Source organism: Sphaerodactylus townsendi, linkage group LG02 (genome assembly GCF_021028975.2).
Source record: "Sphaerodactylus townsendi isolate TG3544 linkage group LG02, MPM_Stown_v2.3, whole genome shotgun sequence".
NCBI lineage: Eukaryota > Metazoa > Chordata > Lepidosauria > Squamata > Sphaerodactylidae > Sphaerodactylus > Sphaerodactylus townsendi.
In genome coordinates, this window is record NC_059426.1 from 17,746,374 (window position 1) to 17,772,532 (window position 26,159).

A 26,159-nucleotide genomic window follows, 5' to 3' on the forward strand; every position below is an offset into this window, starting at 1 on the left:
TCCAGGAACACACCTTCAAAAGGCATCCTAAAGCAACAGTCCTTTTAACATAATAAATTTGAACAACTGTTCTTTCCATTCAAGATGACCATAAATTATTTCAGCTGCACGAAATGATTGCACAAAAATTTGCTCAGTTACATTTGGATTTTAAGATTTGCTTCTGAGGATGAGATAAAGTGGATATGTGTGTGTGTGTGTGTGTGTGTGTGTGTGTATCCTCTGAAATGTTCAGAGGAGGTGAATGCAAACAAACATCGCAGTTTGTTATTATTATTATTTATTTTATTTTATTAAATGTATAGCCCGCCCTATCCCAGCAGGATAGGGAGTTTTATTGTTTTTAATATTTAATATTTGTACTGTTATTTTTAATGATTTTATTGATTGTATACAATTAATGTTGTGGCCCACCCTGAGCCCTGCCAGGATAGGGCAAGATATACATTTAATAAAATAAAATAAATTATAAATAAGGGCGGGGGCGGTTGGAAAGTTCCGCAAACGTTTTAGGTGACTTGTGTGAAAAGGGACATTCTCAGCATAATTCACGTCACAGGGTTGTTGGGAAGACAAAATGAAGGCAAGGAGAACAGCAGCTCTGTGTCCCCCAGTGGGGAGAAAGGCAGAGTATAAATGACGTAAATAAATGCATACATAAACATATAGATGGGAGAAATTTAGAGCTAACAGCAAAACAGGATGCAACAAAATAAAAAGGAAACCTCCCCCAGCTAATCAAAACTAAACAAATTCCGATATAGTAATCTACATTCACAAAGCCTAACTGAAAACATCTTATAAATAACATATTAATCAGCCAGTTTCCAAATACAAACATTTCTAGCATAGCTCTTAAGAATCCAAGTAAATTACTTCTCCTGATCTAAACATATTTGCAGGAGGTAAAAAAAAAATCACTTGCTAGCTCTCCAGATGGATATTATCCTTACCCAGCCCTTTCAGCATAATAAAGATATAGCACCATCAATTAATTTTAAGTCAACAATTGTGCCAATAACATGACTCTCTAGCAGCTCTTATTTCTTAGCTATGCCGTTTCCTCATCTAGGCCTGGATGCGTATTACTCACAAAGAACGCGTCGCATTCTGGCTTGGAACCATCTTTTTACACAAAACTGTTAGCAATTTTATTTCTAGGTTGAAGCTCTTCCTATTTCCTGCAAACCCTGCTGCTCTAAACATTCGTAAACATCAGGTAGTTTCCAAAATAGAGTACTGTCTTCTTTCACAGCACCTGTTACTGGAAACACATGAACACTCATTTCACACGTGCATTCCCAAAGATCTGGTTCAAGGGACCTTGTGAGGGACTTAAGTGTTAAGTTTTAACCTTTATTGACACAATTAACAGAAGGAAAAGCAGGAAAATTCAAGTGTACTGAAAAAGAAATATAAAATCTGGAGAATTATTGAACCACAAATAGCTAGATGGCATTTAAAAGTCACACCTGCATTCATGAAATAAGCAACAATATGCAAATCAAAAGATTTCTAGGGGGAGCAGCCCCAATTGCACTAGGTGCCCCTCCCTTGGGCTAGTTTAAAAGTTAGACTCTGTCTTCAGTATTTGGTGGAAACAGTTTCTCAATAGGGTGGGGTGGGTGGATAAGGTGTTAAGTCAGAAAATAAGGGTTGAGGTTTCTTTTTCTGAGTGAGGAGGAGGTCAGAATCGGGATGGAAAGTGAAGCGATTAAAACAGAAAAGTGTAATGTTTTATATGTTACATGATCCTGCCATTTTTAACATAGTTGGAGGGATTCTAAAGTGGTGAGGGAGACGGTCCAGGTGATAAGGAGGTCTCTGCCCGGTGATTTCAGTTTTGGATGATAAATCTTTGGGGGAAGGTAAAATCGAACCGTTATACCACTACGTCTTGTTCTATAGCAGGGGTCTGCAACCTGTGGCTCTCCAGATGTTCATGGACTACAATTCCCATCAGCCCATTTGGCCATGCTGGCAGGGAGTGATGGGAATTGTAGTCCATGAACATCTGGAGAGCCACAGGTTGCAGACCCCTGCTCTGTAGGGATGGAGAAGCATTCCAAAATGGAGGACTGAACCCAGTTTGTTGATTCTTGAATGTGACTTTTATCCTGTTTTTCCTGGACCAAATTCTATTGGTGGCATTTCTGGATCCTTTCTATTACTGGACCAAATTTCTAGAATTCTGTCTGTTATGGGGAAATTTGGAGTGCTCTGTAATTGGAGGAATGTTAGGAACTCTGCTCCTGGGCTGACAATGAAGAAACTGAAACTGTTCAAGATTTTCTGTTCCTTGGCTACATCATCAACCAAAAGAGAGACTGTAACCAAGAAATCAGAAAGAGACTGGGAAGGACAGCCAGGAAGGAAATAGAAGAAGAAGAGCTGGTTTTTATACCCAGCTTATCTCTTCTGTAACAAGTCTCAAAGCAGATTACAATCGCCTTCCCAACCACCATCCCACAATAGCCACCTTGTGAGGTAGGTGGGGCAGAGAGAGTTCTGAGAGAGCTATGACTGGCTCGAGGTCACCCTGTAAGCTTCCTGTGGAGGAGTGGGGAATCAAACCCAGTTCCCCACATTAGAGTCCACCACTCTTAACCATTGTAACATTCTAGACGACCCAACATGAGATATTGACTCCATAAATGAAGCCATAACCTTCCGTCTGAGCAAAGCTGCAAACGAGAGGACATTCAGTCACCATAAGTCAGAAGCAATTTGATGGCACTTAAAACACACACACATTACACGCTCTCGCGCACGCGCACACACACAGTAGATGTGGATTTTTGTAAAGGTGGCAAGAATAAAAGCAGAAAATGGCCAAAAATAGTCACATGGAAGGAGTGGGGATGATGGGAACCAGGTGGGATAATGGAGAGGTGTGCTCTTTGGAGTAGTAGCCCTAACTAATATCCACTGGTAAAGGCCAGCAGTGCCTGATGTCCTGCTTTTTTTAAAAAAAAATTAGGTTTCCAAAGAAATCTGTATTGAAAGGCAGATTCCTATGTGGTCCTAGAACACTGATTATTCTCCCTCAAATTTTAATCATTAATCATGGCCAGAATTTGATGAACCCCCAGGAAGCCAAAGACTAGAGTCACTGATGGAGGAACAGCTAGATTTGAGTTCAGTAGCACCTTGGAGACAAATAAGAGTTTCAGGCTATCAGCTTTTGAGAGATTAAGCTTTTTTCCTAAGACAGGAATAGAGTAAAAATGGAGATCTGAAACTTTTAATCCTAGTCAGGTGGGAGGGGTGTTGTAAAAAATATTTGCAAAGGGTGCAAAAGTACAAAGCATATTGTAATCAGAATGACTGTAAAGTTAGAATGACTGCAAAGTTAGAATGACTGTGAAGTTAGAATGACTGTGAAGTTAGAATGACTGTAAAGTTAGAATGACTGTAAAGTTAGAATGACTGTAAAGAAAGTTAACATCTGTAGTCCTATGTCCCTATTCTTTGTTCTGAACTTGTAGATTATCTCAAATTTAGCAATCTTGAGTTGTTGTTTCCCCGTGAAATTAATTTGTTTGAGAACTGCCACTCTGAGCTCAGCGATGGAATGACCTGAAACATTAAAATGTTCTCCCACTATTTTCTGAATGTTGCTATTTGTAATGATGGATTTATGTCCATTTTTTAAAAAAACACAGGATATAGAGAATTTTTGTCCGATATAGAGAATGGAAGGACATTACTGACACTTGATGGCATATATAACATTGGAAGATGAACAAGTGAATGAACTGAGATGGTATGGCTGGTGTTGTTAAGTCTGAATATTATGCTGTCAGAGTGGATATGAGGACAGAGTTGGCATCTCGAGTTGGCAGTACCTGGTCCCAGTGTCCAAGCCCATGTTTGTAAGGATATTGCTGTGGGTGATAAATGGTTTAAAGTTAGGAGGATGTTTGTGGGCAAGAAAATCTTTCCCTCCCAATGCTTATAAGAGTATCATTGCCCAGGTGATGCAATGAACAGATTTGAGCTGACAGCTGTACATGGCCACTACTGTTGTTGTTTCGTTTAGGCCTATCTTGTAGCAGGTTATCCCTTGGTATCATTCTGGCTTTGCTGAACTATTTCCTTACCATATCAGGTGGGTACTGTAACTCCCACACTGTCTGTGTTGTAGATCCTGCAGGTGAGAATCGCTGTCAAAAGGAACTGGAGCAGATACAGATGCAGTGAAGAACTTGGCTGTAGACAATTAATCATTTGATGTGTTTAGGACAGTGATTGGAGGCATATAGATATGTTTGGCTATCAGTAGGTGTCTGGTATAAGATAGCTTTTATGCTTCCATTATGTATTTGTAATAGAAAGCGTATTTCTTGGGCAGATTGCTTCATGGTCAGGTTGATGGCAGGGTGGAAGTTGCCGAACGCTTGGTGAAATTTCTCCAGCGCTTCTTTCTTATGTGTCCAAATGCTGAAAATGTTATCAGTAAATCTCAGGTACAAGAGGGGTTTTCACAGATGGGAACAGAAGAAGCACTGCTCCAAGTTGGCCATGAAGGTCTTGGCATATTGTGATGCTATGTGGGCACCCATAGCTGAGACACTGATCTGAAGAAGTAAATATTCACCAAATCGGAAGGAGTTATAAGTGAGGACAAATTGGCAGAGCTCGACAGCAAGGTTGGCTGTGGTGTTGTCAGAGATGGGGATCCTAAAAGCTTGCAGTCCATATTTGTGTTGGAATACTGGTGCACAGAGACTCAATATCCATGGTGATCAAAATAGTGGGTTTCCTGGAAGATTGTGAATTGATTGCATTTTTCTCAGGAAGTCTGTGGTGTCTCACACATAACTGAGGGCTTTGATCGCATAGGGTCGAAGAATAGTGTCCATGTATCCAGACACATCGGGTGCCGATGAATGAGCCACAAGGATGTTCTGGGTTACTGGGTCTGTGTTTTGGGCAGAAGATAAAAAAGATGTCCAGTTAAAGTACCTGTGGGGTCCTATGTGGGCAGAAATTACTTCATAGTTCCGTTTAGGTCTTTTTGGTATGCCTGAGTGGGGTCTCAGAGCAGTCATTTGTAGACAATGACATTGGAGAGTTGACTTTTGGCTTTTTGAATTGGTGCATGAGGATAACAGCTCCACCTTTGATCCTGCAGGTGAGGTCCTCCTTAATAATGATTTCTGGATTATTCCTTTGCCTGTTTATTGCACTCACTTCAGCATGGGTGCTGCTGTTGTGAGATATGATGTTTCTTGATCAAATCAGTTTGGGTTCGGTGGCAAAAACATCATATATAGAAATTTAGTGTGACACTGTGGCCAAACATGAAGAGTCCTTTTTCCTGGGTGGGTGGAGACTGGTGGTCAATATGCTCTCTGATGGTATAGCGGCGAGATGGCAGAGGTTCAGCAGTAGATTGTGAATTGCTATGTTGTGAAAATGTGGCCTGTTTATCCGTGTTCTGTTTCAAGGCTTGATGAAAGTAGTCCTTCGGATCCAAAAGGCCTCCAAGTCATCACAGAACTTCATCATCAGTGTGGATTTAGAGGAGCAGAAGGATAGTTCTCTGGAAAGAGCAGATTCCTCTGCCAGGCTGAAGGTGTGTTGTTGCAAGAAGTTTACACTATTGCTTGAGAAGGAGTTGCTGCTGTCAGGGGGGTGTCTGGACTCCCAGGAGAACTTGGCTACTGCTGGTGAGCCAGCTTTTTGACTCCCTGAAGACTAATGGGTATTTCTGAGCTTTAATACCAAACATCTCTCCCGCAATCTCAGACATAGTCTGGCCAAAACATGACTCAGGGCCGCCGTAGCATTAAATAAAAAGTCTCGTAATATCTTAAAGACTAATGGATTGATTGAGGCATAAACTTTAATGGAGTAGAGTTCAGTACAACTGTGGAACACAAGTGAAGAATTCTCTGTATTCTCAGTACAATTACTGGAAAAACCAAGAAGAAATCGATCCTAGTCTATATCCTATGAGGGCAAGACAAGAAGGTGAAATCCTTGCCAGTGGAATTGAGGGCACAGAAGCTCAATGTGCGTACCAACCTTGGGACGCCGGCCTAAAGCTGCTCTGCCCTATCTGTCTCCTCCTGCACGTTTCTTGAACCAACCCATTCAAAACTTGGCATGACGGCCACTACTACTCCTGCTACTTGCTGATAGCTGGAAAGGGAAAGGCAGTTACACAATCACAGCTAAAGCACAGATTGCTACCAAGTATCACAATTATGCAAGCATGCCTAAACTTCCATATAGCTCTACCCTTTTCTAGAAGCTTTATTTTCATATACGTACTTTTATCCCAGTTTTGTCCTTAGAGCATGGACTCTAAGCAGTGGTGGGATCCAAAAATTTTAGTAAAAGGTTCCCATGGTGGTGGGATTCAAACTGTGGCGTAGCGCCAATGGGGCTGGGCAGGGCATGATGGGGACGTGGCTGGGCATTCCGGGGGCGGGGCTGTGGCAAGGATGCAGCTGCTGTGCTGGTCCTTGGGCGGGAAACGAATGCACACAGGCGCAGGCTGCCACGCACACTGGTGCACCTCCTGCTAGACTGCTTCAAGTTCTGCGCTCTACTGCTGAGAGGAGGGTGTAACTAAGGCAAAAATCACATGGCAAAATCACCAATCAGTAACCCGCTCTCGGCACACACAAATAATTAGTAATCTACTCTCGGGAACCAATGAGAACCTGCTGGATCCCACCTCTGACTTACAATATAAGCAAGGGACAGGCCATAAACATATACATTAAAAATACAAAAAAATCTATCTAGTAGGAACAAACTGATGTTCAAGGGAGGGGAATGGGCACAAAGCGGAGGGTAAAAGCTCTGCTCCTGACGGCAACAATCTGCCTCCAGGTGTTTCTTTCCTTCCAAGAGGCAATCCTCTTTAAGTCTGAAGGGCTGGATGGGAGGAGCAGGGCAGGTGTTCATAGCTGATGGCCAAGGTCCCCAGGTACCTCCATTTGGTTTCAAACTAGTTTCTTTCCTTCCTTCATACAATGTGTGTTACAGAACTGGGAAAACCCTGGAAGTATAAAGGTTTTATCATAGACGCACGGTATGCTTATCAAGCTGCTTCTTTCTTGCATCTCTCAAGTTTTACATTCCAAGAGGTAATAGCTCCACTTGAAGCTAGATGCCTATTACTAAGCAGCGCCTATTTATCAGCGTTTAGCAAGAATCAACACTAAATGAGATGATCTCATTGTCATTTGTTGTGGACGAGCCTTTGATGTGACATGGTTCACAAGGATCAAGTTTTGTTGATTTTTTTCCCCTCGTTTGGGCTGCGTAAGATATTGTTTTCTTCTTGATAACGCAACCAGCTTCCTTTTCTCTTGGTGGCGCTTCCAGCTCTCGCTCCTAAGTAATGCACTGTTAATTAAGGCCGCCATAGCTTATTTCACACCTTTGTTCCTGCACCTCCGCCCCCAGCACACTAAACGAAGCGGATTAATCGTCTTGCAATGAAATACTGTAAAAACATTAATACTCTAAATCCCAGCTGAGTGTGCAGTACGGCATTGTCATTTTCACTCTGCTTCTATGGAGTCACAGCCATTCTGTCACAGAGAGCTTTCAGTGCTTAGAAAAGAACGATACGAAACACTGGCTTCAGTCTGAACCTGATGAAATGAGCTTTGGCTAATTCTGGCATCAGTCTTGTCAATTGTTTAAGGTGCCACTGGATACCTGTGTTATTTAGCATCCCGGAGTCGTTCTTGATCACTGAATCAAATAAATGTGTATTTGCAGGCCCAGTGACCAAAGGCGGGGAGAAGGAAAGGGTAGGTGGAGCCACAGCCACACAGATTAAACAGACAGATACCTTAGCTGGAGGAAATGGCCACAACTTTTATTAGAACAGCAGCTATCAGAGCCTTAGCACAGCATGGGCCATGGATTTAGTCATTGGGCGACCACCTGGTCCGATAAATATCAGGTGACCCCACTTGTGGGTGGACATCGCCCTGTGTCCTGTGCCAGCCAGCTGGCTGGGCCAGGAGGGAGGACACCCAGGAAGGCAATTATATGGGTTCCATGCAGCCCCCAGCCACTCAGGGGTCACCTTTCCACTCAAGGTAAGGGCGCACTTGACAGTCCCCAAACTGGGCATGTCCCCAAAGCACTCACCCAAAAAATCCCTTAAGGGGATCCCTGAGGCAAGGGAAAGGGGCACACAAGCTGCCCCCCCCCGCCAAAAAATCTAGCTCCATGCTACCCCACTGAGTTTTGCAGGTAGGAGATGAGCAGAGGTGGTTTGCCATTGCCTTCATCTGTGTACCAACCCTGGTCTTCCTAGAGTGGTCACCCCTGGCCAAACCAGCTTAGCTTCTGAGAGGTGATGAGAATGGGCTGGCCTGGGCCAGGCACGACGGGGCATATATCCACATACTGGTGTGTGTACGTATGTATACAGAGGAAGGAATGACATTTTATTTCGAAATCATGTGCGTGCATCCACGCGCACAACACAGAAATGAAAGCTGTTGCTCCTCTAACCCCATTTCACCAGCTATTTTGTATGAGCTGATGTACAGCAAAACAGTTCTATGCTAATACAATTCAATTCCCTATTTAGCTGCAGGCGAAAGCTAACAGGGGCTTTCATGTTTTGAAAGCAATTCCCACGGCTGTAGTACTTACAGATCACTTATGCAAGGCCCGAGTCACTTTTGTGCATATAGGTTTGCAGAAAACAATGGGCGATATTAATATATATATAACAAAATGCGAAGCTTTTTTTTTAAAAAAAAAATGTTTGTCTTCTGTTACAACTTGGGAAAACCGATTCTGTCATGCAGCTGGGGAAAAACACTGGCACCACACGTGACCAGTTAATGCATTTTTAGTGCATAATGTGGCAATTATTGTCTATACAACTGTCCGATTGTGCATGAATAGGAAGTGGCATCATCTTTACAATAAATTGTACGGTAATTAGCTATTTCCCCTCATTTCCTTTCTGAACTCCCATAACGCTCAGATATATCATCTGCCGTGGTTATTTGCAAAAGTAAGAACGAACCATCTGTACTGCCACTGTTCTAAATTAGATGGCCTGTAATTCACAGGTCTGTAAAGCAGAGGTTAGAAGTTCAACCCTTAAAATTGTTTGCAGAGGGTCAGATTGTATTTTAATTTAGGGGTCCTAACAAAGAGACCACATGCAGGGAGAACAAAAAAAAATGTAGTAACTAAGTTGCCACCTTATTCTATAGTGGGGAGATAGTCCCAACTGATCCAAATATTTAGGGCCTGTTGACAAGACTGAGCATCCCTGCTAGTTGCAGACCGAGGATGGTTAACTACTCCAGGTCACACAGAAGGGAGCATCCCCGCTGTTCCACCTGCCTCTCTGTATCCTTACTGCAGCCACTCTCTGGTCGATTGCTTGTGAACACCACCCACCTTTATAGATTCCAAGGAGAGGCTGTACCATCATTTACATAGTCGCTTATCTCAGAAACACCAGATCACAAAAAAACCCAATTAACCAAGTGCACCCTTCTCACAGTTGGAACCCAATCACCTCTAATTACTCATGCTAGCAGCCTTCCCCTACCGGGATCTGTATTCTGTAAGTTCATTCAGATGCTACCCCAAAGCTCTGATGTTCTTGCTCACAGCTGCAGATGGGAGCGAGAACAGATTCAGGAGAACTTGTGTTCACTGCAGGAAATCTTGGGAGGGAAGACCTGAGAGAACCAGGATGGGAAATACACACACTCCTGGCTGCAAACAGACCAGAACTTTACTGCTTCAGCTCTCATTAGATTTGCTTGAGGACCCTGAAGTCCAGGTCGAGGTGGAGTTCCTGTCCACCACCACCTGCCACAAATTTATTGATTTCAGCATTTCCTGACTATTTGAACCCACAAAAAGGTGGACTCAAAGGATAAAAATAGCCCATCCTATCACAGATCACAAAGCATATCAATAAAACCCTAATATGTTTGTAATAAACATTTTAAAATGCAGCATACATTTAGAATTGGGCTGGTGGATTAACCGGACCCCAAATCTCCACTCATATAACTGTCCATAGGTGGGGTAAAAACACATACACAATTCTGTCTGCAAAAGAAAAGGCCGTGTCATCGTCATGATAGAGGATGATGAGCTAACCAGGCCATTCACTCGGAAAAGCTATTCCAGATTGCATTTTTTCTGATGTACAAATACTCATTACCACCCCAATCCCCACTCCATGGATAAAAATTTAACTATGGTATTACAATTACCAAGAGAACCTTAAAAATACTTTGCACTATTGAAGGCATATCCCTTCCCCTGCAAAAATAAGTATTACTTTGCTTAATTAGATGTATCAAAATTTAATTGGGAAATGATTTTTAGCAACCAACAAAGGGTTTTTGTAGATGGAAAGAAGGAAAAAGTGAAACTAAAGGAACAAAAGCGTATTTTATTTATTTATTTTTATTTATTATTTCATTTTTATACCGCCCTCCCCCGAAGGGCTCAGGGCGGTGTACAACATCAACAAACCATAAAAACAAAATACAAAGTTAAATTAAGACTTAAAATGCAGCATTCAATTATCCATCAGAAGTGTCAAGAGGAAAGGTACCCAAGTCCAGGCACGGATGGCAGTGGAGTTCTGGTTCAAAAGCCACCCCCACATTTATACGTTCGTGATTAGCCCTGCTAAGCAAGTGGAGATGAGCTATTATTGCTTCTCCCTTCCTAATTCCCGCAAGGAAGAAAAGAACCGCTGACAACACCAGCAACTACTAAGCGATGCCTGTTCAGGCAATCGCAAGAGACGGCAAGATTGGAAAAGGTATCAAGACAGGTAAGCTCCATCTCCCTCTTGTACCTGTTCCTCTACCCCAAAAAACGTTTCCCACCCAACCTTCTGCTTCTGCATTCACTGGAGGACGCAGCTCAGATTTTCAGTACAACCCTAAAGAGAGTTACTCCACAGGCTTAGATTGGAGTAACTCTGTTTAGGATTATACTCGCATGGCAGCCAAGCATCACAGGACAACCTTTAAAAAATGTAGCCTATGCTACAAGGACTCCTCAACACTCCATTCTCAAACCTTGCAACCAGTTAAGTAATGGAAAGGAGGCATATTATAGCCATATGTGGACGGAATGTATAGAAGTGAAAAAAATTTGGACAACCACAATATTATATATTGAGAAACTGGTGAAGATTAATATTGGGATAAATAATGATTTAATGTTCATGGGTGTAATGGAGGATAGAGGGTAGATAAAAATATAGCTGTATGTATAAAATAATGATCAAAGCAGCACATGCAACAATAGCTTTAGGCTGGAAAGAAAAGAAAAAATGGACAATCCAGAAATGGTTGGAATATATCTGGGAACAAGTGACACTGGACATTTTCGAAATAATAACAACAAATAAACTATGGCAAGGTAAACAGAGCGAAATTTTGAAGATATGGACTATATATGAGGACTGGATGAAATAAGCTGGAGTCAATGAGGAGATATGGGAGAAGAGATGACAAAGAATGAACTTACTGCTGTTTGTTTGATAAAACTATGAAGAAAATACAGGGGGGAGGGGGAAAAGGGGAAAATCTATTGTTTGAAAACAAATGAAGAAGTGTATTAATATAAAATGGAATATTCAAATGATACAATAAACATATTTTTTTTAAAAAAAAAGTAGTGGAAAGATAAACTACTTAAAAACACAACAAAACTTTCCTTCAGAAATAAACAGACGGGTTTAATAAATCCTTCCAAATGATATATCCATCTATGCTCCAAACCCTTAGGAATGGGGAAAAAAATGTCACGGTAAGCACATGCCCGGGGCTTCTAAGGAACATATGTCAATGCTATACAAAAAGTAGGGAGCTGTTTTCTGCAACCAAGTGGCAGTATTACATAACACTGCACATATAGCACAGCAGCTGTGCCTCAATAAGGCTGACGGGACTGTGCAGTCCTCTGGCACTGCAAAGACGAGTTTCTTTACAGATGATCTCAGCTGCAGCTTATAAACAGATTTTGCCTCTGCCGAAAGCAACGGAGGCTGTTCGTCATCGTGGACCTAATCAAGAGATAGCACAGTAATCCGTTGGGCTGGCTACCTTTAGAAGAACCTCAGGTGGGAGGCAGCTTGCTGCTCGCTGCTCCCCGTTCCTTTTCGCAATTAATGGCGCCAGATCGCTTTTTGCTTAGCCAGCCAAACCCACCGGCTCCAATCCAGCTATAACTGCGAGCTGATTTTCTGTACCGTCATAAGATTGCCTGTGGTTATCTTTCCTCATAGAAGCGGCTTCACATAAATTCAGGTGAGCATGTCTGAATGCACCTTTCACTGTGCAAAGAAATTACATCTAATTCTACACTCCTTCAGAAATTTCTCCCGTTAAGAAGAAAATGATACAAGCATTCCAGATCAGCAGACGCGAGCTACTCCCTGGGTGTGGATGAAAGCAACATGAAAGATGTTTTAATGGCAACTCAAACCACCTGTTCTTCCATTGAGAGAATGACTCCTGTTCAGAAATAAATCTATTTGACTAAAAGGCTCCAAAGTGGAGAATGATCAGAAGTCGCTTTGAGGAAGAATTCTTTCAAAGAATGTTTTAGCTTTTATTTTATCTAACAGACGATGAAGGAGCTTTAGCTAGGACAGCCACTATTCTATTCTGGTACTTCTACAGGACTATGTGGCAGTACAGCCTTTGACACTGATTGGCTGAGCTAGCTGTGATGTCATGAAGAAGTTACAATTGTATTGTCGAAGGCTTTCACGGCCGGAATCACTGGGGTGCTGTGTGGTTTCCGGGCTGTATGGCCGTGTTCTAGCAGCATTCTCTACTGATGTTTTGCCTGCATCTGTGGCTGGCACCTTCAGAGGATCTGATAGTAGGAAAGGAAACCAAGTGGAGTATATATACCTGTGAGTAACAATGAAGATAGAAGGGTCAATAAGTGAGGGCATCTGAATAGAAGTAGCCTGGCATGTGAGTAACAATGAGGTATGTAGCATGTGAATAACAATGAAGATAGCAAGGTCAATAGGTGAGGGCATCTGAATAAAGTAGCCTGGCCTTTGTTCCCTTTGATTCTCTATTGTCTATAGTCATCCTGTGTTTGTGTGGAGCTGATTAGTCACTGTCTTGATTCTAGTGTTTTTCAACACTGGCAGCCAAGTTCTGTTCATTTTCATGGTTTCTTCTTTTCTGTTGAAATTGTCCATGTGCTTGTGGATTTCAATGGCTTCTCTGTGTAGTCTGACGTAGTGGTTATCAGAGTGGTCCAGAATTTCTGTGTTTTCAAATAATATTCTGTGTCCAGGCTGGTTTATCATGTGTTCTGCTATTGCTGATTTTTCTGGCTGAAATAGTCTGCAGTGCCTTTCATGTTCTTTGATTCATGTCTGAGCCACCAAACGCAGCGTATAGTATGAAACAGACGATAAATATATAACAGCAGGCCAAGTAGGATGGGTAAGGTCTCTCCAGTGGTAACTATCAAGCCTATCCTTGGCAATAGATCCTTCATCAGGGAATTGACAAGGTTGTGATGATACCCTTTCAAGGGTGTTTTGTCCAAGTTTACTCCTGGTCCCCCTGCCATAGGTTTGCTTTACAGAAAACAAGGTTTGGAAGGCTCAGCAATATTGTCGTGGCCATACAGCCTGGAAACCCCACAACGCTCTATTGTTGTGGCTGCTTACCACTCTCCAAAATGGAGAACGAGAGCTCAGAGGGCATTCTTCCCTTAAAGCTACAGGCGCTGTTACTATCATTCTGGGGATTTTAATTCCACTTTTTGTTGTTGTTCTATTGTCAGATATCACAAGGCACCAAATTCCAGTTGAAACTACGTGATGGTAGTGATGGCACCGCAAAGCACTATAAAGTAATAACGGCTTATGGTGACCCCATACGGTTTTCAAAGCAAGAGAACTGGTTTTGCATTGCCTGCCTCTGAGTAGCAACCCTGGGCTTCCTCAGTAATTTTCCATCCAAATGCTAAACAGAGTTAATCCTGTTTTGCTTCCAAGATCTGGGTAAGGCTACATGTTGTTGTTTTAGGAGCAGCAGCGGCGAAGGAAGTTAAGAGCTCGTGTATCTAATCTGGAGGAACCGGGTTTGATTCCCAGCTCTGCCGCCTGAGCTGTGAAGGCTTATCTGGGGAATTCAGATTAGCCTGTACACTCCCACACATGCCAGCTGGGTGACCTTGGGCTAGTCACAGCTTCTCGGAGCTCTCTCAGCCCCACCTGCCTCACAGGGTGTTTGTTGTGAGCGGGGAAGGGCAAGGAGATTGTAAGCCCCTTTGAGTCTCCTGCAGGAGAGAAAGGGGGGATATAAATCCAAACTCCTCCTCCTCCTCCTCCTCCTCCTCCTCCTCCTCCTCCTCCTCTTCTTCTTCTTCTATTTTGCTGGAAACATAAAAGCTAACGTAACTTATCTGGTTAGGGTTATTCAGTGTTTTCTTGGGTCTCCACTAGACCTTTCATTCTTCATTCTGTTTGGTCTCACAGGAGTTTACCAAAGCAGGATTTCATAGATAATCAGCTGAAGACCAGCCAACTTTGAACCCATGTCACACTACCTTCACAAATCATCAGGAACATCTGAGTCCTGATCTTATTATACAGGTTTGTTAATGCATTCAGGAATCGATATTTATTGTTCAAGGAGGTTTATAATTACTCTCCATTGCATGGATTCAGCCATATTTTACAGCTATATGAAAATGACTGAAGGATACTGACTTGGTACAAGCAGGGTGGGATTATTCACAGTCTGGTAAACAAGTATTCAATGGATTAATAATTAACAATCACAATAATAATGAAAGTTCATTTTGCATATGCATGTTCTACAAAAAAATACTCAGTGATTGGTATTAATATTTCCAAATGCTTCCTGTGTTATTTCATGTGTGATACGTTTACACCACCAGTTACTTGTAGTAAAATATGATCAACACCTGCCTGAACATTTAAACTGGGTTTAAACTGTCAAACATCTTCAAAAGATTTAGGGGGGCAGTTAATTTTGTCATGCAGGAAAATATGTTTACCCATATATAACTTTTGATCCCCCGCCCTTCAAATCCTCAGAAGTCTGCTCTTTTAAAGCTTCTGGGTTAAGAATTCCCTTTTGCAAGATAAATATTTGCATACATAAATTCAGCAGAAAGCTGGCAAAAAAAATTATATCTTGTGCACACACTTGGTGAATATTTTTTAAAAATCAGAATGTCCCAGATTTGCAGAGATGCTGACTGTTCTGGGTTGTCCATCATTTTGTTCTGCCGTGTTTACGCTTAGACCTTTGACGATAAAAAACCAGGCTGCGCTAAATCCATGTCGGCCGGGCAAGCACAGAATTCAGAAACCGGGACAGAACCTAGAATCCTGAAGATCCTCAGTGATCATGTCTCTAAAAATAAAATTTTAATATCTCACAGTTTATGGGGGGGAAAAACCCTAACTGACACTCCTAGGTAGGATCCGTTGAAGGCTGAGTAGCTAGAAGAAGGTTTAAAGCTTTCCCACGATAATCCCTCCAAGCTTGCTCTCCAACGCATCCAGTCTGCCTATTCCCAGTTCACAGTTGTGTTAAGCCCTCAATTACCAGAAGAAAAACTGGGGCAACGTGGAAGCAAGGGTGAGCATCAGCTGATATGGCCCAATACAGAACACTATTAAGAAAGGAGTCCCAAGAGCAACTTCCAGCTTTTGCTTCCAACCTCCCAAGAAGGATGGCGGCTGTGGAGAAAGTTGAATTATTTTCACCCGAGTGCGAAGTTTAGTAAGGCTTGCTATATAGCACAGCCAGGAGCAACATGCGGGAAGAGCTGTCACGTAGGGTGTTTTAATACAGCAGCCGCATTATAAAGTTACCAGCACTAAAGCCCCTTTTAGATTAGAATGAAATAGGCTCAAGGAGGGAGGGGGACCTCCTTTCCTCCAGGAGAGCATATTGTTTGGGGCAGGGGAGGCTCCTGGGTTGGGGGAAGGTGGATGGGGAACGGGATGGAATGTTGTGAGTCCTGCACACCCATTGGCTGGGGGTTTGTCGGACATTCCATCCCTCTTAGGCAATTATGTATAAGGATTTTCATCCTGGGATCAACCTCTCCTATGTTACAAAAAAAAGAGATTTGAATGCATTCTGGTAAAAGTTATTCATTCAATCTCTGCAACAACCACATTTGGGACAGGGACCTATGACTAAATATAAGTTGTAAAGATGAATGCTGGGGCTATGTTGCCAGACAAAGTCTAGCATCTTACTCATGTTTGCTGCGGACAGAAAAAGAAGTTTGGATTTCTGTTCCACTTTTGTCAACCGTAAGGAGTCTCAAAGCGGCTTACAAACTCCTTCCCTTCCTCTCTCCACAACAGATACCTTGTGAGGTAGGTGGGGCCGAGAGAGGGCTGAGAGAACCGGGACTAGCCCAAAGTCACCCAGCAGGCTTCATGTGAGGGAGCAGGGAAACAAATCCAGTTCACCAGGTAAGTGTCTGCTGCTCTCGTAGAGGAGAGGAGAATCAAACCTGGTTCTCCAGATCAATGACCACCACTCTTAACCACAACACCACAATGGCTCTAATCAGAAACCCTCTTCCATACTAATCAGAAACCCTCTTCCATACAATATCTGAAGTGACTTCAAGGCTAACAAGTGATATGAAAATGAGGGGAAGAGTTAGGGAGTTATGAATGCTGAAGTACAATTAAAGTACTACTATACCATCAACATCTACAGCTACTACTACTACTACAAGAGCGGGGTATAAATCGAATGAATGAATGAATGAATGAATGAATGAATGAATGAATGAATGAATGAATGAATGAATCAATCAATCAATCAATCAATCAATCAATCAATCAACAACTGGTATTTATTAATAATTGTGTACTGTCAAGCTGCAACCAGCTCACGGCAAGCCCAGGACCATGGGGTTTTAAAGGCAAGAGATGAGCAGAAGTAGTTTGACACTGCCTTCCTCTGCATAACCACCCTGGTATTCCTTGGTGGTCTCCCACCTAAAGGTTAACCACAGCCAACCCTAATTAGTTTCCAAGCTCTGATGAGATCAGACTAGCAGCACCATCAAGTCTTGGCACAATCGCCATGTTTTTTTCTGACTCCCTCCTACAAAACATAGCTGTTTGGCTCTGTACCTTCAGGAAGCGTTCTGTAGCCTTACACATCTACCGGTGGTGTAACTGTGGTCCAGCCTGAAAATATAGGGATTATAAATCTTGGAGAGTCAGCATCTTGCAGTGGCTAAGAGTGGCAGACTCTATTCTGGAGAACCAGGTTTGTTTCCCTGCTCCTCCCCATAAAGCCTGCTGGGCGACCTTCGGCCAGTCACAGTTCTCAGAACTCTCTCAGCCCACACGGAGGCAGGCAATGGCCAACCACCTCTGAACATCTCTTGCTTTGAAAACCCTACAGAGTTGGCATAAGTCAAATTTGACTTAACGGCCCTTTCCATCACCACCACCACACGACGCTATGGACACATGGAAAAAGCATAGTTTTTGAACACAGTCAGAACTTGAGGAGATCTAAAATCCAATTTTTCTGCCTACACACAAATACAAGATGAAGCTGAAATATCCACCAGCAAAGCTGGAATAACTGTGCGCAAGAGATCTGCTACATTTCTCCACAGAAAGCAATTTCAGGTAAAGTCATATACTGTGCTTATTGGGTGGAAACAATTTTGAAAGTTGCTTTCATACATTCCACACACCTCTGACAGCTACCTACGCACAATGTGGCCACCGATCACACCTCTGTAAAAGTCAGCTGCGAGGTTCACATATTTGTCACTTCTTACTGTTGGTGATGAACTATTTCCCAAGGAAACCAAATGTTGACATATTTAAGGGAATCTGAACTATTATATGTTGACTTTTCTATCTGCTTAAAATGATATTAAGACATAGTTGGACACACGTTATGCATCTGTTTTCAGTTCTGGAAGGGCGAATGGCTCAGCGGTAGAGCACCCAGGTTCTACCTCAAGCATCTCCTGTTCAAAAGCTCAGGCTGGAGGTGATGCAGAAGACCTCGATTTCAGGACCCTGGAGAGCTCCTCCCAATCTGAGTGCACACTGCTGACCTTGAAAGACCAGTGGCCCACTGGATCAGCATAACGCAGCTTTATGCGTTCAAATACTTCGCCATTTTTTGCCTCCAGTGTTTTATCATAGATCTTTTTCCTATGTTCATTGACTAACAACCCTATCCAGAGTGGGGGAGGGGTGGCCAAAAGGGCTCTAGGGAGCAGGGCAGCTTCACGCTGGCACATTTCCCTTCCCCAGGGCGCTTACCCCAGTGGCAGAGGCAGACATACCAGCTGCCACCTATCCCCCAATCCTGTCACTGCAGAACCCAGTGAACCAGCATGGTGTAGTGGATAAGAGCAGGTGGATTCTAATCTGGAGAACCGGGTTTGATTTCCCCACTCCTCCACCTGAGTGGCAGAGGCTTATCTGGTGAACCAGATGTGCTTCTGCACTCCTACATTCCTGCTGGGTAGCCTTGGGCCAGTCACAGTTCTCAGAACTCTCTCAGCCCCACCTACCACACAAGGTGTCTGTTGTGGGGAGAGGAGGGAAAAGGAGCTTGAGTCCCTTACAGGAGAGGAAGGTGGATATAAATCCAAACTCTTCTCTTCTTCTCAGGGCTGTGCTGGATACCAGCATGGGGGTGGGGGAGGCAGAGCTGATGTCAGTAGGCTCCCTCCCGGGGTTGAGGGCCAGGAGCATGGTGCCCCGACCTCGGACTTACACCACCCTTTGCGTTCGGCCCTGTGGGGCTTTTCGGTGGTGGGGGTGTTTCAGGCCTTTTCCGAGTTCTCTGCGCCACCAGAAAGCCCTCTTGGAGATGGCAAGGCAATGTCACACTGGAGACACATCCCACCGCCTCCAGCTTTAGATGGGCTAACCACATCATGTTGCATATTAGAAGCAAGCCTTTATTGGCATAGACAACAGTACAACAGTAATAAAAAACAGATTAAAAAGCATATACAATACAGGTCGAAGGAAATCTACTGGCATTTAGTAATTTCCAGGAGAAAATCTGCCACTATCATACAGAGAGAAGGATCAGGGTTGTCCAACAAGTAGTGTAATCTAATTAAATCGGGGAGATGGGGTAAATGTAAAGGAGTAAGACTCACATACTTGAATCTGATTTCCTTGAATCTGAGACAGTGTAGTAATTGGTGGGCCAGAGATTCAACTGAGCCATCGTTACATGGGCACAATCTTTTAGCTTTTTCTTGCTTATTAAATCTGCCATGTAACAAGGCAGAAGGCATAACATTAAACCTGGCGAGCATTATGGCTCTCCTTTGAACAGGGTTTATTAAGCAATACAGGTATTGTGCCAAGTGGCCCCGTTCAAATGGGAGAGAAAAACACAGGGGGGAGCACGTTTTCTTGGCTGCGGTGATTAGGGTATTGACTAAAAAACCTTTGGCTTCTTCATGATCTCTAGGTCAAGGGGCCCCAACATGGTGCCAGTGAGGACCATGGTACTTGCTGACACCTTTTTGGGTGCCTGCCAGGAGTTTTTAGGAAGTGGGCGTGGCCAGGTAGGGCTTCTGATTGACTATTGGAGATTTGATTGGCCATGCAAATTTTTTAAAAATGCTGTTTTGACACCAGCTGCCTCCAGAGCACAAGGATCTGCACTGGGTCACTGAAGTTAAACCATGGCAATCATTTTCTGGCTGATTCTGCCTTCTGCAGCAGCCATTTTTGGGCAGCCATTTTGTGACCGTGTCCACCATTCCGTGTCCACCATTCCAACTGGGCCCACACGCTCACACAAAAGGTTGGGGATTCCTGATGCAGGTACTGCTGAGAACAGAGAAAAGGGGCGAAGAAGATCATCTGCTTGGCAGCAATGGCAATGGCAAAGAAGTCACAATTTGTAGACCTTCGATGAAACAGGCAACAGCTCCAAGTTTAAGATTTGCATGACTAATACAGGGCGATTTTCTTCCTGCACCTTTGTCTCGTTTTCAATCTCCGGATGTGCATGGTAAGTGTCAAAACAACTCTTGTACTAAAGAGACAGAGAGAGGTACTGCCAAGAGAGACTTTTCAAATCCTTCTTTCCACTTACTAAATTAAACTGGAGCTGGCCATTCAACACACGGGGCGGCAAACCCTATCCACCTTAACAACAACACCAACAACCTTTATTTGGCATTTAAAAATAGGTTCTAGAGCGTTGCCAGACATTTTTGAAATACAAATCAAGAGTCCATTCAAAATGCAGACAGGAAGACTGTATATAGCCGTATACATTACTTAGAAAGTTCTGTCACTTGTAAAAGAAATGTTGCTACTTTTTCCAAGAACATGACATCTGTGTTGTTTAACAGAAGCTCCACAACAGAACAGTCAGAGTCACTTTCAGATTTGTCTAGGGCCAGCCTGGGAGAGAAATTCCTGATGCCCACATATCTCGGACAGTCAAGAATAATGTGAGCAAGAGTCTCCACTTGATTTTTACAGTGTGGACAAACCCGATCCTGGAGAGGGATGGATAAGTAACGACCCTTTGTAATGGCCGATGGGAAGGTACTGGATCTGGCCATACAGCCTGGAAACCCCACAACACTCTATTGTTGTGGCTACTTACCAATCTCTATCCACCTTCATCAACTCCTCCTCTGTTCCCAGTCATGTTAATATCACACCAAGAGATTCCTTGCCTGCTTCGTCAGCTGCTGTTTGTGGTTCAAGTGGGGAAACTCAAAGCTTAACTCCATGACATGTGTTTCAAATTACCTTGCGTTACCAGGTGGAAGGAAGCACAAGGAGATGTGAAGGTATATATCATAAATTATGACATCATAAATTATGACACGTATATCATAAATTATGACACTGAACAAGCTCCGCTGTCCCTCTGTTGAAAGTAGCATGTCCACCAGCTGCTTTTCAGATTTTTTTTTAAAAAACTGGGAAACCGTTCACTCATCTCCTGAGTGCCGTCTAGTACGGCCCCAATAAATTCTACAACAAATCCAAGGAGAACCATCATTGTACCTGCCATGATGTTTCCTCTGCATGGTTTTTATTCATACGTGTGTGTACTAATACACACACACACATATATATATGTATATGTGTGTATGTATGTATGGGTGTCTCTCTATATATACGCATGCACGCACGCACGAACGAACGAACGCACACACACGCACACATATATAAGGAAATACACAGCAAGCCTTAAAAAAGAGCTATCCTTGTTTTGCTGCCCGTTCTCACCCAGATCCATGCTCTTGGAGGCTTTCAGATTAATTGATTCCGTCTGCTTGGCCAGTGTCAACGGTCTGAAGTTGATGTGCTGATCTGGTAAATATGCAGCTGAATCTGCTACTGAGCTGCGGAAAGAAAACACGCAAAAAAAAAAATTAGGCACCAGCTCAAAAACAGATGAATTAAATCCTGTGAAAACGAATCCACCCTTCAATTCCCTAGTTGCTTTAAGCCATCCAAGTTTCTTTTATTGCTTATCACCTTTATTAAATCTGATTTCACTTAAACTATATAATAGGGACAATATAACCAAGAGCTAGAAGTGTTGTTTTTCATCTATCTGTCCACTTTGTGAACATTCTGATAATGAATAAAACAGACTAGTTTACCAAAGTGTATTCCCTATGATATTTAAAAATTCACAGAAGTGGTGCTGACTAATACATTCATATTATTGTTGGTTTTAAAAGCAACTAAAGGTGCCACATAATGGGTTGGATCCCACAGAGATTTCTGCCAATTCCCACTTCTGTGGGAACCCAAATCACCCCCCAACATGCTGCCCACAGGGAGGAAGTAAAATTGTAGGGATCAGACATCTTGGTGGGCGGTGGGTTGGGGGCTAACAACAATCAGCCCCCTTCTTGCAACCCTAGAAATCCACACAGGATTCAGACCCATTCAAAAGTTAACGTCCATAAATATCCAGCCAAGAAACATACCTAGTAGGAAAACTGGGATGAAATGCTTGAAATGATTTGTCTTTCTTTTGTGGAGATGAGTTTCAACCTTCACAATATCAGGCATGTGTTTACAATTCTGAGCAGCTCTATACGCCTTGAGAAAGAGTACAAACTTCGTATATTGAATGTAATTGTTGTCAACAGTTGATCCATCAACTGTTCCTCCATCCTGACCAGTAGTCATCAGCACTACCTTCCCCTGCATACATAAACTGCCATACAGGCAGGTCCACTAGAATACCTGTCCCTCACAGGTATTTGAAGCTAGAGCTAGATGCCATGAGAAAGACAAATGGCCATGAACAACTGTTACGCAAGCCTGAGATTTGACAACACTCCTGTATGTGTGCAGACACACACGTGTCATTTGATAAGGGTGTTCTTCAACACACACGAGCATGGGATGAAGGCTCTGAGAACTCAAAGGGTCCAAATTCTGCGTAAATGCGTTTTGAATTGTCCTGCACATCACACTTGGGAGACAAGCACAGAACACTCGCATGGCAACATAAGAGCTGCAGAGAATACCAACTGCTGCTTTGAGCCCCAAAGCCTCACAGAACTTCTCTCCTCCAGTACTACCAAAGGTAAAACTGAGTATTCCTCATGTCTCTGTGCTGGAACAAGAACGTGCAGTAAAGCACTTCTTACTCCTTCAGTTCTCATGGGCCTGGCCTAGACAGACTACCAAAGTCTCACCCAAGCTTCTCTTGCTCACACCTCCTCCAGCAACTACACTTGCCTGGATTCTTTGCTGTTCCTCAGTCTTACAATCCCAAATGCCACATAAGCAAACTTCCTTCTCTAGACCCTTTGCAGCTACCGCTTCTGATACTTACACAGCTGCCAAACTCCAGGTCTCTCACTGTTATAATTAATCTCCAGGCAACCAAGATGTGTTCCTATAGACCAGGGGTGTTCAGCTCTGGTGCTTCAGATGTTCATGGACTACAATTCCCATCATCCCCTGCTGGCATGGCTCCAGAACAGCCATTGACTACAGCAGGGGCTGATGGAAATTGTAGTCCATGAACATCTGAAGCACCAGAGTTGGACACCTCTGTTGTAGACAATGGCTGTTCTGGAGGATGGACTGTATGGTATTATACACTGCTGAGGTACCTCCCCTCCCCTCCCCTCTCCTCCCCCCATCCAGTCCAGACTCTATCTCCAGGGGGTTGGAATTGATGTCCCTTGGGGTCTCTTTCAACTCTATGATTCTATCCAAAATCTCCGGGTATTTCCCACCATAAAGTTGGCAGCCCTAAATATTTGGCTTCACTTTCAGTCACTTGTTCCATGTTCTATTTTCCTACCTAGCCCAAACATTTGTAAAGAGGAGGAGGAGGAGGAGGAGGAGGAGGAGGAGGAGTTGCGTTGCTGGAGCTGAGCCTTTCCCTTACTGAGGCTATGTTAGGAAAGCGAAAATTGCTTCAGGATGGAAGGGCAGAGAGTGAACGCTTCCTTCCTCCTTAATTCTTATTGCAAGTGTCACATAACCAGAGGTAGGCAAATTGGTAATACGATGCCCGAGGAAGCATACATTACCCTGATGTTCAAAATAAACATCAGTGTCAGTTATCAGCACCAAGAGCCAGATTTGCTTGTTGATATATGAGTTAGATCCTCGCCTTTGGCAAGTTTCTACGTTCAGCTTCGGGGAAATCACCATGCCTCAGTTCCCGTCTTTGAAATGGGGATAATGGCCGCCTAATATTTTGAGGATGACTATGGAAAGAGAATGTATTTTTGTACAGCTTGACAGATAAAGAAATAAAGCTACATGGGCTTTTTTTTTTTTGCACATCACAAAGAAGCGGCATTACTATCAGCAGCAGCACAAGTCATGAATAAGAAATATCTTCAAACCTGTGATTATAATCCGCGAGCAGCTCATCACTGGGATGTGGGGGCACAGGGGGCGGGATTTCTTCTTCAGTCACGCCCTGCTGAGACGCATGAAGCTCTGAAATCAACAAAATAACACACTGGATCAACAGAAAACATGCGACATCTGCGTGCTGATCAAGGGCGCAACTGGCAGGCCTGAACACCATTTGAAGCTGGTAACAAATTATACGAATCTCCAAACTAACTAAACTAGAGTTAAAATTACACCAAGCAGAAAATACTTCCCTTAGGATTTTCGAATGGCCTGATTTTCCCATTTACACATGCATAATTAAAGATAAACACATTGAAATTCTCCTTATGGTGGAGAGGAGTCAAAGTTCTATGTGAAGTTCGATGAATAGTCTGTTTCTCACACACACACACACACACACACACACACACACACACACACACACACACGAACTAAACAGCCAGCAATTGCACAGTTGCATCATGAGCAGTACTGCTATTTCCCTGGCCCTTTCTGTTTTCTTTTCCACCAATAGTGGGCAGCTACAGATGTTCCTACGTCGCCACGCCAAAAGCCATCCATACCATCTCTCCTTGCTCCCAACCTGATAGGGCAGGGGTCTTCAACCTGTGGCTCTCCAGACGTTCATGGACTACAATTCCCATCAGCCCCTGCCAATTGGATCAATAGAAAATGTTGGCCATGCTGGCAGGGGCTGATGGGAATTTTAGTCCATGAACATCTGGAGAGCTGCAGGTTGCAGACCCCTGTGATAGGGCAAGCCCAACCCCACGGGTCCTGGCAAGTATCTGAACTTGCCAGCTATGTTCAAAGCAAAGCCCACATTATTTTCACAAGCACAGACACCGATGCTAAGTCACTCCCACACGGATACTTTTTCTTTCTTCCATCCCATTTCTGATTAAGAGAAAAATGCCTGGCAAACGAGTTTAGCAATGTAGACCATGGGGTAGGTTTAGCTGCTCAGCCGGGAACTGAAACTTAACTTGCAGCCGCTTTTAATGCAGGAAGTATGGCTTTCCTAGGATGCACAAACAATGCAGTCTCATGCACAGTTCCTTTATATCACACTCCTGAAAGACCAAGAGTCAAAGAAAGGTTTTGCTTAACTAACCCTCTGGAGCAGTCAGTTCTTCGGTTTCAGTATCTGCTATGTTAATTGAATACTATGTTTTATGGCCTACATAGGCCAACTAAACTTTTGGTGAGGCCGGCCGCAGATTCCCCCTCTAGGATGCCCCAGTGTTGCGTGCCATTCCATCATCGGCACGCCCAATATAACATCTAATCTACACTGCTACCCCCGCCCGGCCTTGGGTTCGGGCGCCACACACTTTTATAATCTTGTTATAATCTTGTTGTATCGTATTGTACTGTATTGATGCTGGTAGTTTTATGAATTTTGTAAATTGTTTTAACCTGCTTTAATTTATTTTATTCTGTGTATTGTTGTTTTGGCCTATTGTATGTAATACTGTTTCTGGCCTGGTGTACACCGCCCAGAGCCCTTCGGGGGTGGGCGGTTTAGAAATTTGATAAACAAACAAACAAACAAACAAACCTGCAAACCATATAAACAGAACCTGAAGACCACAACATACATGGAGGTCCATGACGCATTGGGTGTTTGCTGTGCCAGCAAGGGTGAATGTCTGTCACAGCAATATTTCTTGTATGGATGTATTTCCCTGAGCCCTGCTGTCAATTTCCATGATTTCTGTGCCAGCAACACCACCTTAAGGGCAACTTTAATTTTCTTCTCTGCCAGAGCATGTGAAATTTTCCACTCTATCTTCCCTCCACCCAGTCCCTCCCACTCCCGGGCACACCTCTCCCCTCCCCACTTTTCAGATTTGTTATTAAGTCAATTGTTATTTTTTATTATATTGATATGAACAGAAAATCACTGCAAAATTGCTCTCCTTTATCATGTTCAAAAACCAGGAAGAGTGTGGCAGGGAGGAGAGATATCAGTTTTAGAACATGGTCCCGTTTTTCAGCAGAGTGTTTTGCCTCTTTCTTTGGGGGAGGTCATTTTTGGAAAGGGGTTAGAATATCGATATAACTGCAATTATCGGTATATCAATACAACAGCAATTCAACAGTTTTTGCAACTACCAGAAGTGTTGAGATCTGTGCCTTCAAGAGGAAGTTGATAGGTGGAGATGAGAAAACCAAGAAAACCAGAGGCCTGTTGAGACTTCAGCAAGCAGCTGCAGGACAGGTAGTGAATGCCTCCTCATGTGTAAAC

The 26,159-nt window shown here is 43.3% G+C and overlaps 1 protein-coding gene across 2 annotated transcripts in view; it reads right to left on the bottom strand.

Moving 5' to 3' along the window:
• PARD3B (par-3 family cell polarity regulator beta) overlaps positions 1–26,159 on the bottom strand; it is a 680,328-nt gene that overhangs the window by 340,713 nt on the left and 313,456 nt on the right. For both annotated transcript variants that reach the window (XM_048484334.1, XM_048484335.1), the window contains exons 14-15: positions 23,893–23,989; positions 21,290–21,405 (exon numbers count right to left, since the gene is read on the bottom strand). In XM_048484334.1, the coding sequence (XP_048340291.1) occupies positions 21,290–21,405; positions 23,893–23,989 (213 nt within the window). The remainder of the gene's footprint in view (positions 1–21,289; positions 21,406–23,892; positions 23,990–26,159) is intronic.